Source organism: Anser brachyrhynchus, assembly GCF_964034855.1.
Source record: "Anser brachyrhynchus genome assembly, chromosome: 11".
NCBI classification, from domain to species: Eukaryota; Metazoa; Chordata; class Aves; order Anseriformes; family Anatidae; genus Anser; species Anser brachyrhynchus.
In genome coordinates this window covers 16,192,712-16,212,411 of record NC_137706.1, presented here as the reverse complement: position 1 = coordinate 16,212,411, position 19,700 = coordinate 16,192,712, and the positions used below count along the sequence as shown (strand labels likewise).

At 46.4% G+C, this 19,700-nt stretch overlaps 1 protein-coding gene across 4 annotated transcripts in view; it reads right to left on the bottom strand.

The window, feature by feature from the left end:
- Positions 1–346: 346 nt before the first annotated feature.
- LOC308201102 (uncharacterized protein) overlaps positions 347–19,700 on the bottom strand; it is a 59,495-nt gene continuing 40,141 nt past the window's right edge. For 3 of the 4 annotated variants that reach the window (XR_013956053.1, XR_013956054.1, XR_013956055.1), the window contains 3 exons: positions 19,165–19,246; positions 11,765–12,001; positions 8,696–9,640 (listed from right to left, as the gene is read on the bottom strand). Coding sequence is in view for 1 of the 4 variants with exons in the window: in XM_080607896.1 (XP_080464022.1) it covers positions 1,514–1,587; positions 3,376–3,477; positions 4,319–4,430; positions 19,165–19,246 (370 nt within the window). In the remaining 3 variants the exon portion in view is untranslated. Of the gene's footprint in view, positions 1,588–3,375; positions 3,478–4,318; positions 4,431–8,695; positions 9,641–11,764; positions 12,002–19,164; positions 19,247–19,700 lie in introns of those variants that run through there. The other variant, XM_080607896.1, reaches the window with a different exon arrangement.

Sequence of the window (19,700 nt, the reverse complement as noted above, 5' to 3'; positions counted from 1 at the left end):
GTCCCCAGAGCTCAGCTGCCTCCAGTGAATGCCCTCCTGTCCTGCCCAGAGGGGTCAGGGAGCACTGGGGAACGCTTCCCTCTAGACAAGGCACCATATGAAACTCTGGGGAGAGCCCCCTGGGCTGCCCTCCAGTGCTGCAACTTGCATGGTTCTTCCTAAACCACCTGCTGAGCACAGTTTGCTACCTCGCATACCCCTAGGAGCTCTGGGGAAAAATCATGTTTTTCTTTGGTTCCAACCCAATAAAGTTTGGTACTGAGCAGTGTGAGTGTTGCCTTGAATGCTGTTCATCCTCCACCCCTGACACAGTTGCATTCCCATATTTGCTGCTGAAGTATGATGTATAAGAAGGATTTAGAGGAGATTTGTACTGAAGACACTCAGAAAGAGCGAGGCATTGCTTTTGCTGAACCAAATCAGTTTCAAGTTATCCAGAGGAAACCTATCAACACCACTCTTATCAAGTGCCGAAGGATCACTCCTCTCCTGAAAACAAGATTCTGCTTTACTTAGAGCCTTACAAATTATTTTTTTCCTTTTTTTTTTAAGAGCACCATAAGTAACTAAGTATTTTGCAACTACACATTTATTCCAGATAAAGAATTATTTTTATTTATACAGCAATCTGCATGCGGACAAAAATAGCTTTTTCTGAACAACTTTAAGAATGGTACTTCCCTTTCTGCTAGGTTGATGAGACCTAAATACCAGTTCCATCTTCTTGGCTCTTTGGAACAGTACAGAGCAGGGCACTCTAAAAGTTTTAGTTTTTTTTTAAAGAGTTTTTTGAAATGAAACATCAGGACATGGAACTCCAAACCCACTGAAGTATTGAGTTATGCAATAATGCTGTAATGTCTCTCCTCCACTTCTTCTAAAAAAGCACTGGATGAAATGGGCACTGTCTTGGAGTGCTCTGAGCCTGCGGCAAAGCCGCGCTCTCCACCTTTAGCTCCCTGGGCACCACGGACGAAGGGCAACGTGAAGGTGAGGCCACGGAGGGCACAGGCAGAGGAAGGCTGCGGCGCTCAGCGCCGAGGCACTGAAACCTCAGGGAAAGCAGAACCATCCTGCACAAAGCAGAATGAGCCAGGACCCTGCCTTAAAAAGCAGGCTGCCTGCTAAAAAAGAGTTAAAGAGTACGAATTTTCATTCGGAGCAAATGATGTTCTTGGAATATATGAAACATCTATTACCAGACATCGATTTCTACCATATGGCAAATGCATTACTTTCTCTTCTAAATACGCTTGCAGCTACAGGCTCACACCTCGCCGTCAGCTATTACATTGTGACAGAGAAGTCCACTTTGATGAAACGCATCAGTCTGGCAAGCTGACGGTGTTCAGACGGCGGTACGAACATGGGGACTCGCTGTTCTCATCCAGTCCCTGTCTCCGAATTACACCACGCAGCCTGCAGCGCATCCGTGACGACGGAACGTCTTCAGCCAAAGTGTCGCTGTGATTAAGCAAGCTAATTCAACTCAGATAAGTTCTTCAAATCATTTCTAAAGCTCCAAGCAGGCTTTCAACGAGGATTTGTTTTGGCAGGTCTCAGTCTTTTCTATCTCATCATCACATGCTGCAATGGAAAAGAAAGATTTCAGGGCTCTCTTTCCTGGCTGTTAAAACAGGAGGGAGGCCTCTCAAATTCATTTGCAGTTCACAGGTTGGAAACATCTGATCTGAGTGGCTCATTTGGTTTACATTTCTTATTCTCAGCAAGAAATGCATCAGGAAAACTGCCCTGCAATACTTTCAGTGTAGCTGGAAGAACAGTCCACTGGATTTCACTTCTTAAGGTACTTCCAGCTTAACCCCTCCGAATGGATAACATTCAGAAGAGCAGAAGAGAAGCAGAGCACAAGTCACACAAATTCTGGACAGCACAGATCCAGCTCCAAACAGGTGTTTTTTTCCTAAGCAAAAATATGACATCCAAATGTGTCTCCTAGTGACTCAATTTGGCCCAACTACACAGAAAAATCTTGTCTGTTTTTCTCTGGCTCGTGCCGCTAAGCCCGCTAAGTACCTATCCCTCGTTATTGCCATCAGCCCTGCCTAGGACTCCACTTACACTGCGATCAGATTCAGAGTTTTGATGTGACCTTCTGAAGTTTAATCGCCTTCCTCCCTGACAGCACAATCATAATTATTGATATTAGCTGACATGCACTTGCTGATTAGATCTAAAATAAATACTAATTGCCGATGCATCATTAAAAAACAAAGACAGTATCTGACTGCAGGTCAAGTGTGGGCAAAGATCCAGTTGCAATTAAAGACAAACCCTGCCTTGGTGATGAATTTGGTGGGGCTAGCACCTTGCAGGTTGTTTGGGGAGGTTTCAGGAATCTCTGTGATGGCAGAAGTCTAAAAGGGTCTATCCCTTTGGGGCAACACACCAAACACGTACACTTTTAGTGCAGCACAGCTGGGTGAGCTGCCAAAGGCCAGGATGACATGAAACAAGTCCTCTGCTGCTCAGTTCGACCCTGTGCCCCATCTCTGGTACTGATACCCGGTCTATAAAGACAATATTCACCCTAAGGGCTCTGCCTCTGCACCAGGGTGGGCACAGGATGAAAGCTACATGCATAATTTCATGATGCTTTTTGGACCTGTTTGTTCACCACGAGTCGTGCTGCATCCCTATGACATTTTCCATGTAAACATCGAAAGGGCTCAATCAGGAACGAAAAAAATCCTAGTGGCCCTAACAGCTTGCATCTGGATTTGGCTCTTTTTTATTTTCTGAAGCTTTTTCTTGTCTTTTAGTAAGGAGTTCAGGCCCGTATCTCCCTCACCCCAAAGCTGATCCAGCCACTTACGGGATTCTCAGTGAGATCATTCAGGAAATATTTCCAGTTGGAGGTCTTTGCTTGGGGATTTTTTATTTATTTTGTCCTGTGCTTGGCATCAGTTACAGGTGCTTTTCCTATTTTGGATGGAAATGATATTAAGCAGTATTCCTAAAGGTCCTTTTGGACTATTTTTTTTTTTTAATTTGCCAAAAAAGCTTTTGAAGGAACATCCTCCCCTGGCCCCCAGTCTGACAGGATTCCCTGACCTGCATAACGCTGTCCAGATTGAAGCATGAGAAACATTTCGAAAATGAACTATGCTGAAGTCTGGGAGTTATTAGCTGCCAAGAAATCCCAAAAGCTTTTAAACCTTGTTTGCAGCTGCAGAGTAGGAAATCTAGGTGCTATTCTTAGAGGAATTGAACAGGAACTGTAAATTCAAGGCAACTCGCTGCTAAAATACAAAGGTAAAGAATTAAAACAGACTTCAGAAAAGAGCAACCCAAGCCATAACGATGCCAAAGTGACTGATTGAAAAGGAAGTTGAAAAAAAAAAATCAGTATACCTAGCTGGGATATAAAATCCAGAGTGAGGTAAAGCAGCACTTTCACTGAAGTCCTGTGTCCTTTGCAGAGGGTTGCAGATCTGGAAGAGGAGGCTGGAGAGCCTGCAAGGGTGGGAGATTTGTGCTGCGCACCTGGCACAAAGTGGCAAAGACCAGGCTCGTACAACCAGCCCATAAACATCTACGTGAGGGAACCAAACATTTCTCCACCTCAGAAAATCAAGTCCTGTCCAGTTGCCTTATGTTCAAGCCCTTCAAGAGAAGCATCCCGAAGGAACTTGTCGCTTGCCACCATCTCTTCCAAGGACTCCAGAAAGGCAAGCTAGACTCTCAAGGCAGGAGAATACTTTTGCACACCTGGCTTGTACTACTTTAAGGAAAATTACTCTCAGGAGCTAATTAAAATGCATGATTTTCCCCCTCTAGCTGTATAGATTAATCTATTTCATTTTCAAAAATCTCTCTTTTTTTTTCCCCATCACTTCAAGTATTCAGAAGAGATTACATTATTACAATCACAACTTGGCCTCGGTCCCAGAGTACAGAGATGAAGAGAGAAAAGGCTTTTGTTGAGCGCACACACACACACACTCACACGCACGCACGCACACGCCAAGCACTCAGCGTAAGGGGTCGCTGCTATAGGGTATGTGAGAGCACGTTAATCAGCTAATAGCTGGGGGGGGGGAGCCTCAATTCTTATGGCAGAAGCCATGGAAGTGAAAGATTTCTAGCGGAACATAAAGTCATTACAATAGGAAAAAGAAAAAAAAAAAAAACAGGGAAAATGACGGAAAACTATGAGGCAATTTTACATATATATATATTTATGTAATATATTAATATATCTATATAAAATATATTTTATATATTTATATTTAAGCATGAAAAAGCATATGTCTTGGTCTCTCAGAAGCAATGGAATAGAAGGAACAATTTTTACCAAGGTTCAGTGGTTGCTGCTGGGCACTGCAGGGATGAACTTGATGGCAAGGTTGCATCCAGGTGAAAGCAGGGCCTCTCAGCCAGCCAGATCTTTCTGGCTCGATCCACAGCTAAAAGAGGTTAAACAGCTACTAATAAATCAGTACAGAGCAGTCCTAATGCAATGAGAGAGTTGCAAGGGGAAAAAAAAATGAGAAAAACGACATCTTATGTTAAGATGCTTTATTAGAGTGCAGCTATTCAAACTTCCCCTGGAAGGAACTAATCCCTTGAGGTAAAGGGACCAGATTTTCTGTCAGTTATGCCAAAGTGCTTTCTTCAAAATTAATGCAAGGGCTGGGAAGCTCACACAGTTAAACGAGAGCAGAACCGCTGTCCCTGCAGGATTCCTCCTCCCAGCGCCGGCCTCCCCCTCCGCTGCAGATGTTTGGGGAGGGGAGGAGGCCGAGGCTGTGCTTCCACATCTATTAATATCACATCTGTACTCCCAGATTTCATGGCAGGACGAATTTGATCTGGATCAAGCACAAAGGCATTTTTGTGGAATTAGCCCGAGCACATGATGTGATGCGCTCCAGTTGTAAGCTGGTTGCCCATCTTATGTCGGACTGAAGATGATGGACAGGACTGGCCTCGGCATAGAGGCTGCCAGGATGAGGTTACGTCTCCAAAATATTTGAGTGCATTTGAAGCAGCCTTGTGGTTTGTAAAGGATCAGGACTTTTTATGGCAGGGACCATGCCCTTTCCTTGGACACCTGAAATCCAGATGCAGAAGCTCGTGGAACGGAGGCCACAAAAGCAGACTCTAAATCCACGCGTGCAAAACAGTCACCGTTCTCAAAAAGACCATACCCACAAGAAAAGCAAACTAGCTGAGGTTAGATCCCAGTCTCTTCCTCTTTCTTGCTGAATCAGGGGCCGGTCCCCTGTCGGCACTGCTGCTGGTGCCCGAGATCTCCGCGTGCCCTGGCAGCGCAGCTCCCCGCGAGCCTGTGGCTGAGGGGTCTTCCGAGGGGGGGCAGCAGCTCCGAGCACCAGCACTAACGACCAAAAAAATTCATTTCTATATATTTCGTTGGAAGGATTTGGGTTTTTAAATTATATATTTAGTGAAAACACAAATAATTCATGAGTGTTTTCAAATACATGAATAATTCAAGCTGGAACAGAAATAGCTAAATCATCAGGGCCATCATCCTCATAGAGGCATATAGCATAGGTTATTTCAAGTACATTTCACTGCAGGCTGGCACGTGCACATGTTCTCTAATAAGCAGCTGCACCCGTGCCTTTTAGCCTCCACAAAACCCAGCTAGTCACAATATCCCAGCCTCGGGATGCCTGCGATGCATCTGAGCCCTAACTGAGCTCTGGGTTTAAGAGCAGGGACAGAACCAGTTTGAAATCCCATTTTATGGCTCCCCAAACCACATCTGAACCATGTGGTACGTGTGTGGCATTTAAGAACAAATTATCTGAACACCACACAACTGTTCGCTAATAGCTGACTCCGAACTCTAGCAACCAGCATTCCTGCATGCATATTTGTGGCCGGCATTGTGTAGACTTTGAGGCATGTATATTTGTTAATTTGAAGTCTGTGTATTTTGTGGGCAGCGAGGGTGTAACACTGAAACCATAACTTCATTGTGAAAAAGTTTGCACTTCATACGTATATATTATGGAAATTTGGAATGAGCTGGATGGTCAGACACATTAGGAGGAATTCTCAGAACAAAAGCTCACATTTTTAAGTAACTTTTAATGACAGTTTCCATTATCTTCATATCAACAGTTTTCTATCTTTTTTTTTTAGTATTATTTCTCTTATTTTGTTTTCAAAGTTTACTTTTAATTTCCAGTTACGCTTATGTTAAAGACTGCATTTTACATTTCACTTATCCTATTCCATCCAACAACATCCCTTAAGGCCACTCTACATCTACTAATATAAACTGAAAACCTATGGATATTTTGTCAGGTAATCAGGGACACGTTCAGCCTCCTGAAAGAGCAGTGGATTATCATTTAGGTTTGAAGCATAAAATGTTAGGAGGAAAAAAAAAAAAAAAAAAAACAAGCCCTCCTTTGACATCTCATTTCTTGCTATTTTAGTGCACAATGCCAAAACTGTATTCCAGTACATGCATCACCCTGCCTCCCCCTTGTTCTGGCCTTCACACCACGCCTGGTCAGCCTCGTGCCAGGATGAAATTTAAAACTCAAACCCAGAGAACTGCAAATTCAGCATCACCAAAAAAAGGCCTGTAGCTGTTGTCACCTTAAGCTCTGCAAACACTAACGGAGAGGAAACCCAGCCAAGTCTCACAATGAGCTTTATGCAGGAAGATGGCTTTTGTTCACCCAGAGAGCTCAGCCAGGCCCAGGGTGCTGCTAGCCTCAACACAGAGCAAAAAGACAAAGGAGAATGTCTCAGCCCAGAAAAATGGAGTTAAGCATTCCTGTTTGTGAGCGTTTCCATTAAGGACACTATGCTGCTTACTGAAGTCTCAGCATGTCATCTTCAGGATACCCTTGTCCCACCAGGGACACAGTCCCTCCATGCTCCTGGTAGGAGGTGACGTTGGTGCTTGCAACATCCTCCCACCACCCTCTTGGCTACAGCCAGAGCCCTGAATGATCAGCATAGGGAATATTTAACTTTAAGGAAAAAAAAAATAATTAGGTAAATCGCTGTCCCATGTACCACACCACAGAAGAAAGCATTCTGGGGTGGATTAAAAGGCTATTTTCTGGCCAGAGATGACACAGGGAAAGGAAAAATACCAGAAGGACAATATAAGTGTAATGTTACATTAAGAGGAAATTAAGGAGTTATGGTATTGACTTATACAGTTATATCTGATGACATTTTACATTCCCTGCTTATTAGCCCAGCTGTGTCTCTGGTTTGGAAAAACTTGGGTTCAGAACAACTAACAAAAAAATGCTACATGGCAAATGGCTAACACTGAGTGTGCTGGAGCCACGTCTTCCCTGACGCTCTGATCTTGGGAAATATAATGGCTCATTCATTCTCTCTTTTTTTTTTTTTCTTCCCTTCAGTTTTGTAGGAATTCTCCCATTGTAACAAGCCTTTGACCTACCCTCCATTTCTTCTAATACAGCCTGACATCTTCCCATCATATGTTAACAGTGTGTGTCTTCAGTGAAAGGCAAACCAGCGATGGTGCTCGGAGGCCTAAAGAAAAGCAACGTGGAGGAAGAAAGAAAGAGGAACCTCGACCTCGCTGGTCCTTCCCAGCAATCTGTTGCTCCAGCAACTGAAAATCAAACAATGATGTCAAGACGACGCAGCCGGCCACTTTAAACCCCGCATCCAGTTGCTAGAGCAACTACTTTGTAAAGTAAGTGATGCAGAGAGTTTGTTTCTCGGTAGTTAAAAAAAAATAATAAATTTTAAAAAATAAATAAATGAGGGAGTAAATCAAGGCAGAGGATGTGTACCTGGGGCTGGGGGTTGGGGGGGGGGCCTGTGCCGCAGCGCCTGCCGAAGGGTCGGGGCAGAGCAGCCTCCCGGGAGCAAATTGCTCTGCTTTTCCTTTCACCAGAGGAAATGCCAGAGAAGCGAGCGCTGCTGCCAGATGCCACATGGCCACCAAATGTTCCCCACCATCTCGGCAGCGCGGGGAGGGCTGCCCGTCTCGCTTTCATCCCTGCTGCCCTCTGCCCCCCCAGCTGTCGCTGCCCGGCAGCCCCATCTGTCCCGCGGCCGTGGCTGCGCCGGGCAGCTTCCAGGCTTCAAACGAGGAGGACAGGTGCTGGGGCCACCCCTGCGCAGAAAGCCTCTCGCGGCCCCCACTGCCCTCCAGGCTTCTCCCCAGCCTCCTGGAGAGAGCTCTTTTGTCTGGGACCTCGCTTCCTGGCTCCCAGAGAGCTTGAACCCGTGGCAAGAAGGCACAGCTTTGGGATTTCGCCCCTAAAACTTCCCCAGCACTCTGCTTCTGCTCCGACAGAAGATGGGAGGTGAGGGACAACCTCCATCCACGTTCCCTGCTTGGAGCGACCTCGCTGAGCTCAGCCACGCCGCTGACCTCCTAAGGAGATGCTTCTCCCCGCGCGCCTACAGGGAGCGACGTGATTAACTCTTCCACTGATTCATCCTTATCCATTTATCTAATAGAAACCATTTCGTACTCCATTAGGCCCTTGCCCTCACTGAGTAATCCCCGGTTGTATCATGCCTTGGAATTAGTCTGTAAGGTCCTCAGGGCAGGGATCATGCCTTGGAAGGTGCCTCGCAGACTTTAGGCCATTGCTAAATTAATAAGAACGTAATAAAAGTATTAGAGAGCGCTACCGAGGGAGGCATTGTTATGCCCCAGAGGCAGCATATCTGGTTAACAACCCTGAAAAGAAATGCCAACAACATTAGCCTCTGCCCCTACATCCCTCTGCCTAATGTAAAATTAAATAGCTACAAATTACCTATCTATTTTTCTATCTGCCTAGGCAATTAGCCCATGCTCATTACTGGACATATGGGGATACATCCAAGCGCTCATCAAGACGGGAGGCACAGCACACAACGTGGCACAAGTGGGTTCTCCCAGGCCTTCAAGCCCCATTATAAAATGTAACATTAAACCCACAATACATCGGACCATCAGAGGAGGTCAGGAAAATCCTGCCTCATCCTAGGCAAGGGGGAAAACCTGCAAAATCTGGCAAGAAAAGCGTCCAAACAACAAACCAAGAGCCAACGGTGGCAAACAGGCTGTGAGAGCCCTCTCAAAGTGCACGGAGGATGAGGACAAGCAGCCAGGGATGTTTATTCATATGGGAAAGGCAAATGCCAAACTACAGGCAAATAGGGCTCGGTGCCTTTATTTGCAATTGAAGCACGTGCATACATCTCCATGAAGATGAGGTGCACCCTACTGATTAGCGAGCCCGCTGCCAATGGTGCCTCGTCAAGGATAAATCCATGGAATTGCAGCAAGGGGAGAGTGGACCATTTAGAGAAATATTCCCTGGGAACACCCAGCCAGAGGCTGCCCGGTCAGCAGCAGGGAACGGGACCCCCCGGATTCTCCGGCGGGGCTGACGGCTGCTTCGGGCACTGCAGCAGCAGCCCCACACGCCATGGCTCCATTAAGCAAAGGCTGCTGTCGCGAATGCACTTTAATCCAGTTAAGTTCAAGCTCTCCGTTTTTACAGTTAGACAGTAATGCTATATTTTTATTCAGCGCAGGATCAGAGGTCTGACGAAACCTTGTGTTGCCAACATAAAAGTGGAAGGAGCTTTAGCTAATCCCAATGAAAACGAAGTCCACTTCTTTCTCCCCACACCCCTCCTGTAAAGAAACAAAATGCAAACCCCACGTTTGACTCTTGGAAAGGAAAATTCCCTGCTGTCCTCAGATGGTTAAAACATGCAGCTTTAGCAGGCTGCATAAGGAATAGTAATTACATACCCTTCACCTCTTGCCAGCTTGGTTTTTTTTTTTTTTGGTTTTGTTTTTTCCCCCCTCTTTTTTTTTTTTGGTGAGGTTTTGTTCTAAGCCTTTCAACTGTTCAACTGTTCTTTTTTTTTTTTTTCCCCAGTTATGTTTCTGAGGGAGCGGATCTCCCCCTCCATGGGAAAGGGTGGGTTGGGGAGCAAAAAAAACGAGAGAAGGGAGTTCACAGCCTGCATCCATGTCATTAGAGAGAGAGAGAGAGAGAGAGAGAGAGAGAGAGAGAGAAGGAAAGCCCAGGTCTGCAGTGGAGTTAGCCTGGTCATATTAAAGGAGCAGGTGTTGTACTGAGTTAATTTGTCTGGGAGGAGACCTGAGCAAATCCCAGCAGCCCCACTGAGCAGAAAAGCTTTGCTTGCTGACACAAAGCCCTCCCTGCTGCAGCATCGCTCTTGCTGTCTTCCCTTCCCTCCTCCTCGGCTTCTCCTAATTGCAGGGCTAACGTCCCCTGACAAGTGCCCCCCAGCAGCCCTATCTCCCACCCTCCCTGCCCCAGCCCTGAGTATTATAACCTTCAGAGCACCCTCGTTGCACCAAGAGCAATGTTGCTGGCCATTATGGCATTGCTGCGACGTCTGGTGCAGGGAACAGTGCAAACGGGGCTCCAGAAATTCCCCCTTTCGAGGCTGCAAACCCAGGAGCCACATCAAAGCCGGCTGCGTGTCTGATGTTTGCTGTGAGTGATGGTGTCAGGGAGGGTCCTATCTGCCCGCCACGCCGTGAATACGTGCGCTGCTGGCACAGCCCCCGGCCACGCCACAGGCTGAGCATCAATTACAAGGCGGGTCTGGGGAGCAGCAAGCCAAGGCAAGCGAGGTTATTTATAAAGTTATTAACACAGGGAGGTGGTCCTCAAGGGGCAGAAGAGAAACAATCTGATAAAGTCTTCTGTTGGCAATGAGAAGAGGTCCAGGCTCAGCAACCATAGTCCCAGCAATTCTCACTCCCAAACAAATGCCCATAGACCAGCACTTCCCCAGGACCCAGGGCTTTTACACACAGATCACCGTTTCCACCTGGACAGCAGCACCTCCTCTTGCTGCTGGTGATTTACAGAAAGCACAAAACATGGAGCAAATGTCCTCAGCAATGCTACTGCTACTAGGACTTTGCTCTGGGAACAGCCCAATGTGGCAGCAGGATTGAAGCCAGCACTGCTCATACGATAGCAAGGCAGGTTCATCGGGAAGAGAGGGAGCAGACCCTTGTCCTTGCCACCAACAGCTACAGAAGAAGCACACTGGGTTGCTCGAATCCCAGCTGTACCCACCAAGGTGCCAGCCAAACCACAGCGAGCTGCAGCCACCAACAGGCACGTGGAGGGTGCATAGGAGGGGACCAGGCGGAGGTAAGAAGGGTGATCCTGGTCCATCCTCAGCTGCACCAAGCCCTTCACACCACAGGGACAGGAGGTTTGTAAAGGCAGTTTGGGGAGGGAGAGAACGTGCCCCATAGACAAGAGTTACAAGAATTATTCAGGCCCAAATCGGTTTCTGTAGGAGTGACGGCTTCTGTGCACTTAGGAGGCAAAGGAAGATTACAGGGCACCATCAAGCCGCGAGGGGAACCCCATCCAGAAAGTGCCCAGAGATTTCACTGCACAGCAGAGCTGAAACAAAAGGCACCCTTTTAAGACACGGTGAAAGGAAAAGAGCATTGCAAAGGAGAGGGAGGAGCTGTGGGGATGGATGAGAGCAGCTGGAGAGGAATTCCAGGGGGACGTATAGACAGGCAGTCGCAAAGTCTGTTAATTATTTAAAAAATAAACGAACACAGAAGAGGATGTCCTGGTGAGGAGGGGGAGGCAGGACATTGGAGGGCCCATCAATTATACACAAACCAGCACAGGGACACCGCAAATAAGGGTTCGGTGGGCACCCTTGGGGCTCAGGCGATGTCACCAGAAGCTGGCCCTGTCCCACCCCCACGTCACAGCACAGTGCCTTTGTGTCCCCTCCTTACCCCTGCTTTGTGTTGTGCAGCTGGTGCCTGAATCCACGAGGGGAAGCAAAGTGCCAAGCATGGCTCTGTGGTTACGGCTGGTCTTGCTAATTGCATTGCAACCCCTTTTTCACCTGGCACCGCTGCCGCATGCAGAGAACCGGTCAGCTTGGGAGCCTCTGTGCTCGTTTTTGGGATGGGGACCACAATAAACTGTTGAGTGTCAGGCAGAAGTCAGCTGCATCCAGGTTACTGCTTCTAGAGCAAGGGAAGCGAAAAACACACAAGGCAGAAGAATTTTAATGATCCATTTTCCTGACCTGAGCTTGAACTGACGTGGAGAAGTATCTCCAGAGCTGCAGATCCCCAGAGATTTCAATAGGATCAGGCTGCACACAACGCTCCTGAAGACTACGCAACGTGATTTGTCTTGGCTGAGCAGCCACCTACGCTGACCCACGGAAATAATAGTCCAGGACCGTACCCTCCTTCTCACTTTGTGGTGTCCTAGCACCTGTCAAATGCGCTTTCCACACATGTGGGGTGGTATCAAGACACATAACACACAATGAGCACAGGAATACATGGGATTCAATCAAAAAGCAAAATTGCAGCCTGCTGAGCTCTCTAAAAGTGACAATAAAATACATCCCTCCCAGGAAAAACAGCTGAATACCCTGCAAATCTCGCCTTTCCCTGGCACAAGAGTCAGATGTTTCTTTCTAAGAGCTCCATTAACAGACAACAATAAAAATACAAAATTTAAATAGCAAAAGTATTTCTTCCCAGTTTTAATATTTTCTAATAACTTCAGAGTTGAACTGATATCCCAGCATCTTCTTTACAGCACTATCCAGAAAAGAGGGGAAGAACCATGTCGGGGCCAGCAGCAGTGCTCCTGCATCCCACACGCACTTCTGTTGCTTTTTGTTATGACGAGAATATGTAAAATATTCACTAGAAACCAAAAGCACTGACTTTCTTTACGTATACCACCGACTAACCATCCAGCAAAAACCATTTTGGCTTACAAATGGGCGAGGCTGGAATTAAAAATGTCATCCTGAAAGTATGGAGACCCGTGGCCCGTTACAAAACCTACACCCACCCAGGGTTTCTTCTCAAGGATGGTCATCCTAATTCCTCCTACTCCTCTGCTCTTATATTTGACATGAACTAACGTCTTTTCTTTGAGTTGAGCTCCTCCTTAAAACACAGAAACATGCAGCTTGCAAGCAAGAGGGGTCATGTGTGTTTGATAGAAACCACCCATATAACTGAAACCACAATTTTTATGATAAATTGGCAAATGGGCAAACATGCAAAACTGTATCTGCCATAATGATTTATTTAAAATAAACAAATCCAGCTGTGGTGAAATAACGAGTTCTCTGCAAACACACACACATATTCTGGCTATTTCATTACAAACATATTAAATCTAGTCCCTCAACTCCAGCTCTTGATGATAATTAAATACACATAAATGTACTGCAATGAATTTGCTCCTGGTAATTTGCATAGCAGAAAATAATTATTCTGGCAATTAGATATGGTGCAACATGCTTTGTCTTTACGTGCACCGCAAATTTCTTCTGATGGTTTTGCATCACCCTTTAAGAGTTTAATTAATTGAGGCCCCCTTCCTATTAACAGCGTGATACAGTGGGTTCATGGTGGCTTGGCCTCCTGTCGTTAGAGCTTTGCTTCATTTACATGTTTGGGACAACTTTCAACACTGCTGCTAGGGCTGGTGCTGCAAACCTCTTACTGCCTGTACAGAGCCAGCTCCTTGCTGAAAGTAGTTTTCCATTTGTTATTTATTATTTTGGTCATTTGTCCAATTGTGCTGGCCTTGTCCAGTCGTTACCCAAAGAGTGCCAGGGCACCCTTCACATCAAAGAAACAAATCTGCTCGTTCCCCTCCTGTGCAGTCTGTTTGTCCTGTCGTGCACAGGGACGATGTATCTCTGACCAAGGAGAAGAGACTCAGACCTGCATCATTTAGGTGAGATGCCTCATCCCAGCCTCAGCTTTTTAGTCCACAGGTTTAGAAAGCAGTCCCCAGACATCAGTAAGAATGAAGGGGAGGATCAAACAGAAGAGGAGCATCACGGAAAGCAAAGCTACTGAACAGATTTGCAGGGCTGGGGTTTGTACAGCCAGCAAGCCCAGCCTTTTCTTCTCTAAAGGCATTTCTCTTTGAACGTTGGTTGTAAAAGCCTGAGAGAAAGCCTTCTCTCCCTCTTGAGGCTGCTTCCTGAGCTACAGCTGCAGCCTCCCCTGCACTTCAGCCCCCAGCCTGTGCTAAAGGGCACGAGGTGCCCTAGGTTGCTTCCAGCACCCCCCATCTCACGAGGGTCTCATTGCTCCAGCCTTTAAAGATGGGAGGGAGGCATATGTGAGAAATAAAGATTAATTAAATCAAGAATTTTAGTAAAATTTTCAGTGCTGATTTGTTGCAGAACCACACATGGTAATAAAGGAACTGGCGAGGCAGAGCCTAACAGGGCAACAGCTCCTCAGAGAGCCCAGAGAAACAAAGACAAAATGGACAGCAAGAGATGTTTGAGAGGTGAGACCATCACTAAGGGGAGCTTCTTCCCTTTGGGCAAGCTACTTCACCTCTGTTCACCACTGCCTTCTTCAAAATATTGCCCAGAGAAATTTGTTGGGACAAATTGGACAGCCCACCCTCCAGACCCGCTGCAGCCCCCCTACAGTCCCGAGCCCACCTGAAGGTCAGGCAGGGCAGGAGGGGGGGCATGGCCATCCAACGCTCCCCCAGCACTGAGACCCGCTGGTGGGGTGTGAAAAGGAAGGGGAAAAATGAGACAAAAGGCAAGAACAAAAAGACTTCCAGCCCAGAGCATGGTTGGGAAGAGTGTACCCCTTTTTCTCAGGGTTACTCTTTTCTCTTTCTCTCTTTTTGGCCTGGCTCGCGGCTGCCTGCAGCTCCCTCCGCTCGTTGCCTAGCACGGGCAGCATTCATGGCAAGCTGAGGTACACCATGGATGCTCCCTGGAAGCAGCCTGCTATTTCCTACCCAGATGTCCTTTATTTCGGTCAGTGTCACTGCTTGGAGAAGGACAATAGCGCTTTATTTCCATGGCACTCATCTTCAGCTAGTCTAGCGACAGCCTTGCCTTACCTTCAGCTATGCTGTGCCTTAGACGAATATGGTGTAGAGAATAATTCAAAACAAATCAAGAAGGCTAAACTTGTTAATCCTTCCATTCTGCAGGGCCGAGGGGTTATTTTACAAAGCACAAATGCTCGGGCTGCACAGTTCTGCTCAAGTGCCCTGTAACAGTCAAGAACAGCTGAAGCAATTAGCAATGCCCCATCTCCTCCAAAAGGCATAAACTCCAGGGAAGGAATCAATAGGAAAACTTTACAATACAGAGCCCTTAGCTCAAGACACGTTTTAGGGATAAAGCTTTTAAAAGACAGGGGATAAGATGCTAGACTAGAACTTAGGAAAGGGCCGAACCCTACCCTTGTGTATTTGGCCCTGCTAGAGAGCCTCAGGTTCCCATCTGAGATGTAAGATAGCGATATTTGCTTCCTTCATGAAGTCATTTGGAACCCACTGACAGAGCAGGCTACATAAGCTCTGTACCTCTGAGTTACTTACACCATCCTATTATTTAACAGAGTAACAGATCAGACGTGCCAGAACAGACAGAGAAAAATGCTTCTACAGACTTCTAACCCCAAGCACAGCAGGATTTCTGGCCGGGGGTAAACCATCTCCTCCTGGTTAGATTTTACAGGAGATCTGTGACGTGTTCACTTGTCCAGGCAGGAGGTTCAATTCCAGACTCCTCCAGTCCCGCATCTCCAAAAACTGCACTTTTTACGAAAAGGAAAGGTGAAATGCTCTCAAATGCTTGCTGGATACATGATGGATGGAGAGTCAGGTCAACCTCTCAAACACACCGAGTGTATTTTTTGTTGGCAGAACTTGAGTCCAGGTTTCCAAAATATTGTCTGAATAGTGAGGCTTACCAACAGCTTTCAGATTTATAAATTTTCCTTTTATGAATCCGTATTTCACCTGAGATGTTTGTGATTTGTTTATGCCCTTCTTTGTCACACGAGCACCAAACACCTCAGTCAGATAAAGTACAAAGACCAAGACTTAGAAAGATATCCCTGATCGTAAAAATGATTAATTTTTTACTCTCACAGGCCTTACTTGTTACTTCCACTGAAGTAAATGGGAGTTTTGCCATTGCCTTCAATAGGGTGGAGCAGAGCCAGGGACTTTTGTCTGTTAATTCCTTGTGGATCATTTACAGCCTTCCAAGCACCACTGTAAAAATAAACTTCAGATTTTTAAAAAACCACACACACACAACAAAAAAATAACTGGGGTTAAAATGTGTATAAATACCCAGAGAGAAGCACTGGCATAACATCCCTACAGTATTTTCAGAATAGCTCATTATTTACTCATTAAATCAGTAAACGACAACCCCATTCTTCAGGACCAGCAGCATGTGCATTTGTCTCATCGGGGCAGGAAGAGACCAAATGATCCATGATCCCAGGTATGGAGTTTGCTCCTGAATATCCACCAAGCCTGAGTAGAAAGAGCTGGGCTCTGAGCAAATAAACACAGCCAAACATGGGCCAAAAACCTCTGCACAGGGGAGCCGAGCATCTCTTCTCCATAACCTCTCTGCTGCAGTGCAGTTGACCAACCCTAGATGCCTAAACTCATGATGAAGGGAGAAAAAGCAGGCTACAGGGGACAACGAGCAACATTAAGTATTTAGGAAGCTAAAACAGGGACAAAGTGTGAAAGCTCACCCACCCTCTATTTCTTCCACTTCCAATGTGCTCCTCCTATCTCAAATATTTGAGTGACACAAAAACCAACATTGGGATAGAGTTTGAGCATTTTTGCACCACGCTGTTACATATTTTCAGGCAGAACCCTTCTAAAAGTAAATATTTTTTCCCCGCAGAAAGCATGCGAAATGTCACACGCTTGCAAACTTCCACAAATCAGCTACTGAGAGAGTCAAAAACTGCAGCCCTGGACGAAACGAGGGGCAATGCTCCTGGGTGAACCTCCACCATCTTGCTGCAGCCATTCTCATGTCAACTGCTTGGGAAAAGAGGGGCTAAGACAAAAGGGGAGCTGAAAGCCCGGCGGCTTGAATCGGAGCTATAAAAGGAACAAAAGTAGCAGCAACAAAACTCTAAGGGCTCCTTTGGCACCCAAGGAGGAAGCTTAAAATACAGCCAGTTTCTCTCTCTCCGCCTTTTTTCTCCCTATCTTCTTAAAAAAAAAAAAAAAAAAGACTGCTCTTAGAAACAATCTCTTTCTGTTGCCAGAGACTGAGAGAATAAGTTTCTGTGCCAGCCCATTCACATGGCCAGGTGAAAAGAAATTCATTCCTTTACAGCCACACAACATCTGCTGAGAAAGTGGGATGGGAAACACCAAAAAGGGAGAAGAGAAGAGCCGAGGCCTCCAGGTTAGAAGGGCAGCCCGTTCCCACCAGGGAGCCCCTCTTTCACTTGCAGACAACTGCTGCATTTGACATTTCAATGGGAACTGAGGCAGAGCAGGAGGGAGGGAGGTGGAGGGGGCTGGGAGGGCGCACATAAAGGGAGCCGGGGGAGAAAAGCGAGGGGACAACAATTCTGCACCTCTTTCATTTCTGCTTTCATGTTTTCCCCCATAATATGACAGTCAGGAGAAAGCGGAGAGTTTCTTTTTAAAATCGGACGGACAGGCAGAGGGTTGGCACTGTTAAAAACTCCGTCAGGATGAATCGATTTTATGGGGCTTACAGAGAAAAATTCTTTTTTTTTTTTTTGTCATCCCCTTTTTTGTTTGTGTTTTCAATGAGAAGGAAAAAGGATTTACATAAAATAAACAAAAAGAATGAATAGCAGCAAGCCCTGCCATGGGCACCAACAGTGGATGCTTTTAGAAAAGTTACACGAATATTGCTGCAGTGTTCAGCATTGTCTGAGTGCTCAACACAGACACATTCATCCCAGAGAGGAATTCAACAGTCCCCATCACTTCATACAAGCCCCTGAATGAGAGCTGCATGCTTTTTTAATCTGCTTTATAGAAACTTTCATCCAAACACATCAGATTAGTTTGTAAGGGCATCAAAGCAGCCCTGGGCTGTAAACGGGTATTATCTCCATTTTACAGAACAGGAAACTGAGGCCCACAGGGAATCACTCAGGCAGCGTCCAGAAATGAATCACTGGCAAAGCCTGGAATAAAACTGGCTCCCAGGAGCACCATGCTCATCTGCAATGAATGCAGAAACGGCCTTGACTAAATGAGAGCCTCTCCGCTGCGTTTTATGCCAAGCCCAAACATACAAACCAAAAATAATGCAAACAAGGCCAAAAAAATGAAATAGTGCCTTCATATCTAGCACCACTACGGATATGTCGTCATTGAAGCCCACGTACTGGGAAGCATGAAGGAATCTTCCAGCCTTTGGTGAGGAGATAAGCAAACAGCCTAGGTGGGAAGATTGCAGAAGAGCAGAGCAAGAAGGTTACGGGGTCTCCTTGGAAGGGTGAGGTGCAAACTGGGTTCGGCTTCACCAAATCAAAGTGGGAAATGAGATTTTACATCCACAACCACTTTACGTTTGCTTCTTTACCAGTGAGAATTCCCATGAATTCCCCTCATGGTCAGCAAGGGAGGCAAGCAGCCAAAGAGCCAGCAAGATGAACATTGTGCTCAACATTCAACACACACTGTGCAGCAGTCAGAGGTGCCTTGCTATATGCTTGGGACCAGGGGAGAACCTCCAAAAAAGCCACAAAGCCCTGAATGTCTAAGCTATAATTCAGAAGCAAGGATTTAAAAGGTTTAAATGTTTTGTGTTCAGCCGGAATCAGTCTAAAGACTTCAGCATCGCTCACCCATTTGGGCAATGAAAACTGCTGATCTTTGATCCTTCTTGACTGCTGTGCAGGAACGCTACTCCCTTTCTGTCCCTGCTCCCCTCTACATGTGGCACACACAAACCAGTGGATTCCCGCTAGGAGGACACTTTGCACCGGGACAGATTTAAGGGTGATCAAAGGAAGTAGCAGCCACTTCCCGGTAACAGCAGTCAGTGTGTCCAGCATCTCGACGAGCAAGTGCAACCGCCTGAACCCCCTCCTACCAAGCCAACCTCATGGCTCTACCCACAGAGCTCTTCAGGTTTTCTTACTACCACAACACCTTTGCAGGTTAAAGCAGGAATTCTGCTGTAAATTGGCCCAAGAGCTTCTATGCAATGTGTTCTCTGTATTTGTCACACCATCAACAAGCCCAGTACCAGGTATCAAAGCCCTGGGCAACCTTAAGTCCTCTTTGTCACTTCCCATCCCATCTTTTACTTTCCTCACCACCCCAGTGACAACAAAAGGAAGCTTACCTTTGCTGGAAAGGAGTCCTGTGCATCCTCCAGAACCACGGTGAAAGCTTCAGCCCATCTTCTGCAAACTCTTCCTTTTACCCTGGAAGAACAGTCAAGAGCCAATCTCAGGCTTAATCCAGCACCAAAACAGCAAGCTATCCCAAGAAGAGGAAGATTTGCTGCTTGCCCATGCTCACAACTGACGTCTAGCACGTGTGAACACATGGAGGGGTGAATCCAGATTAGTGCAGGGTGGGCTAGGCTGCGCCCCATGCTGCATCACTGCTCAGGGAGGATGGATTTTCAGGAGAAAGCTGTAGGCACCTCTGAACTATATGGCTCTCTTTTCCATCTGCAAAATGGGAATGAACTCCACACACCGGCACTGAAACCCTATGTGGAAGAGAAAGCTGCGAAGTGCCGGTAGGAGGTTAAATCCCTTCCCCGTACCTGGCTGTCAGGGAGAAGGAAGCAACAGATTTTATTATTTTTATTTTATTTACATTTCCTAACTATAGTAAAGTTCCCCTTGTTATTTTTGGGCAAGTTAGGGG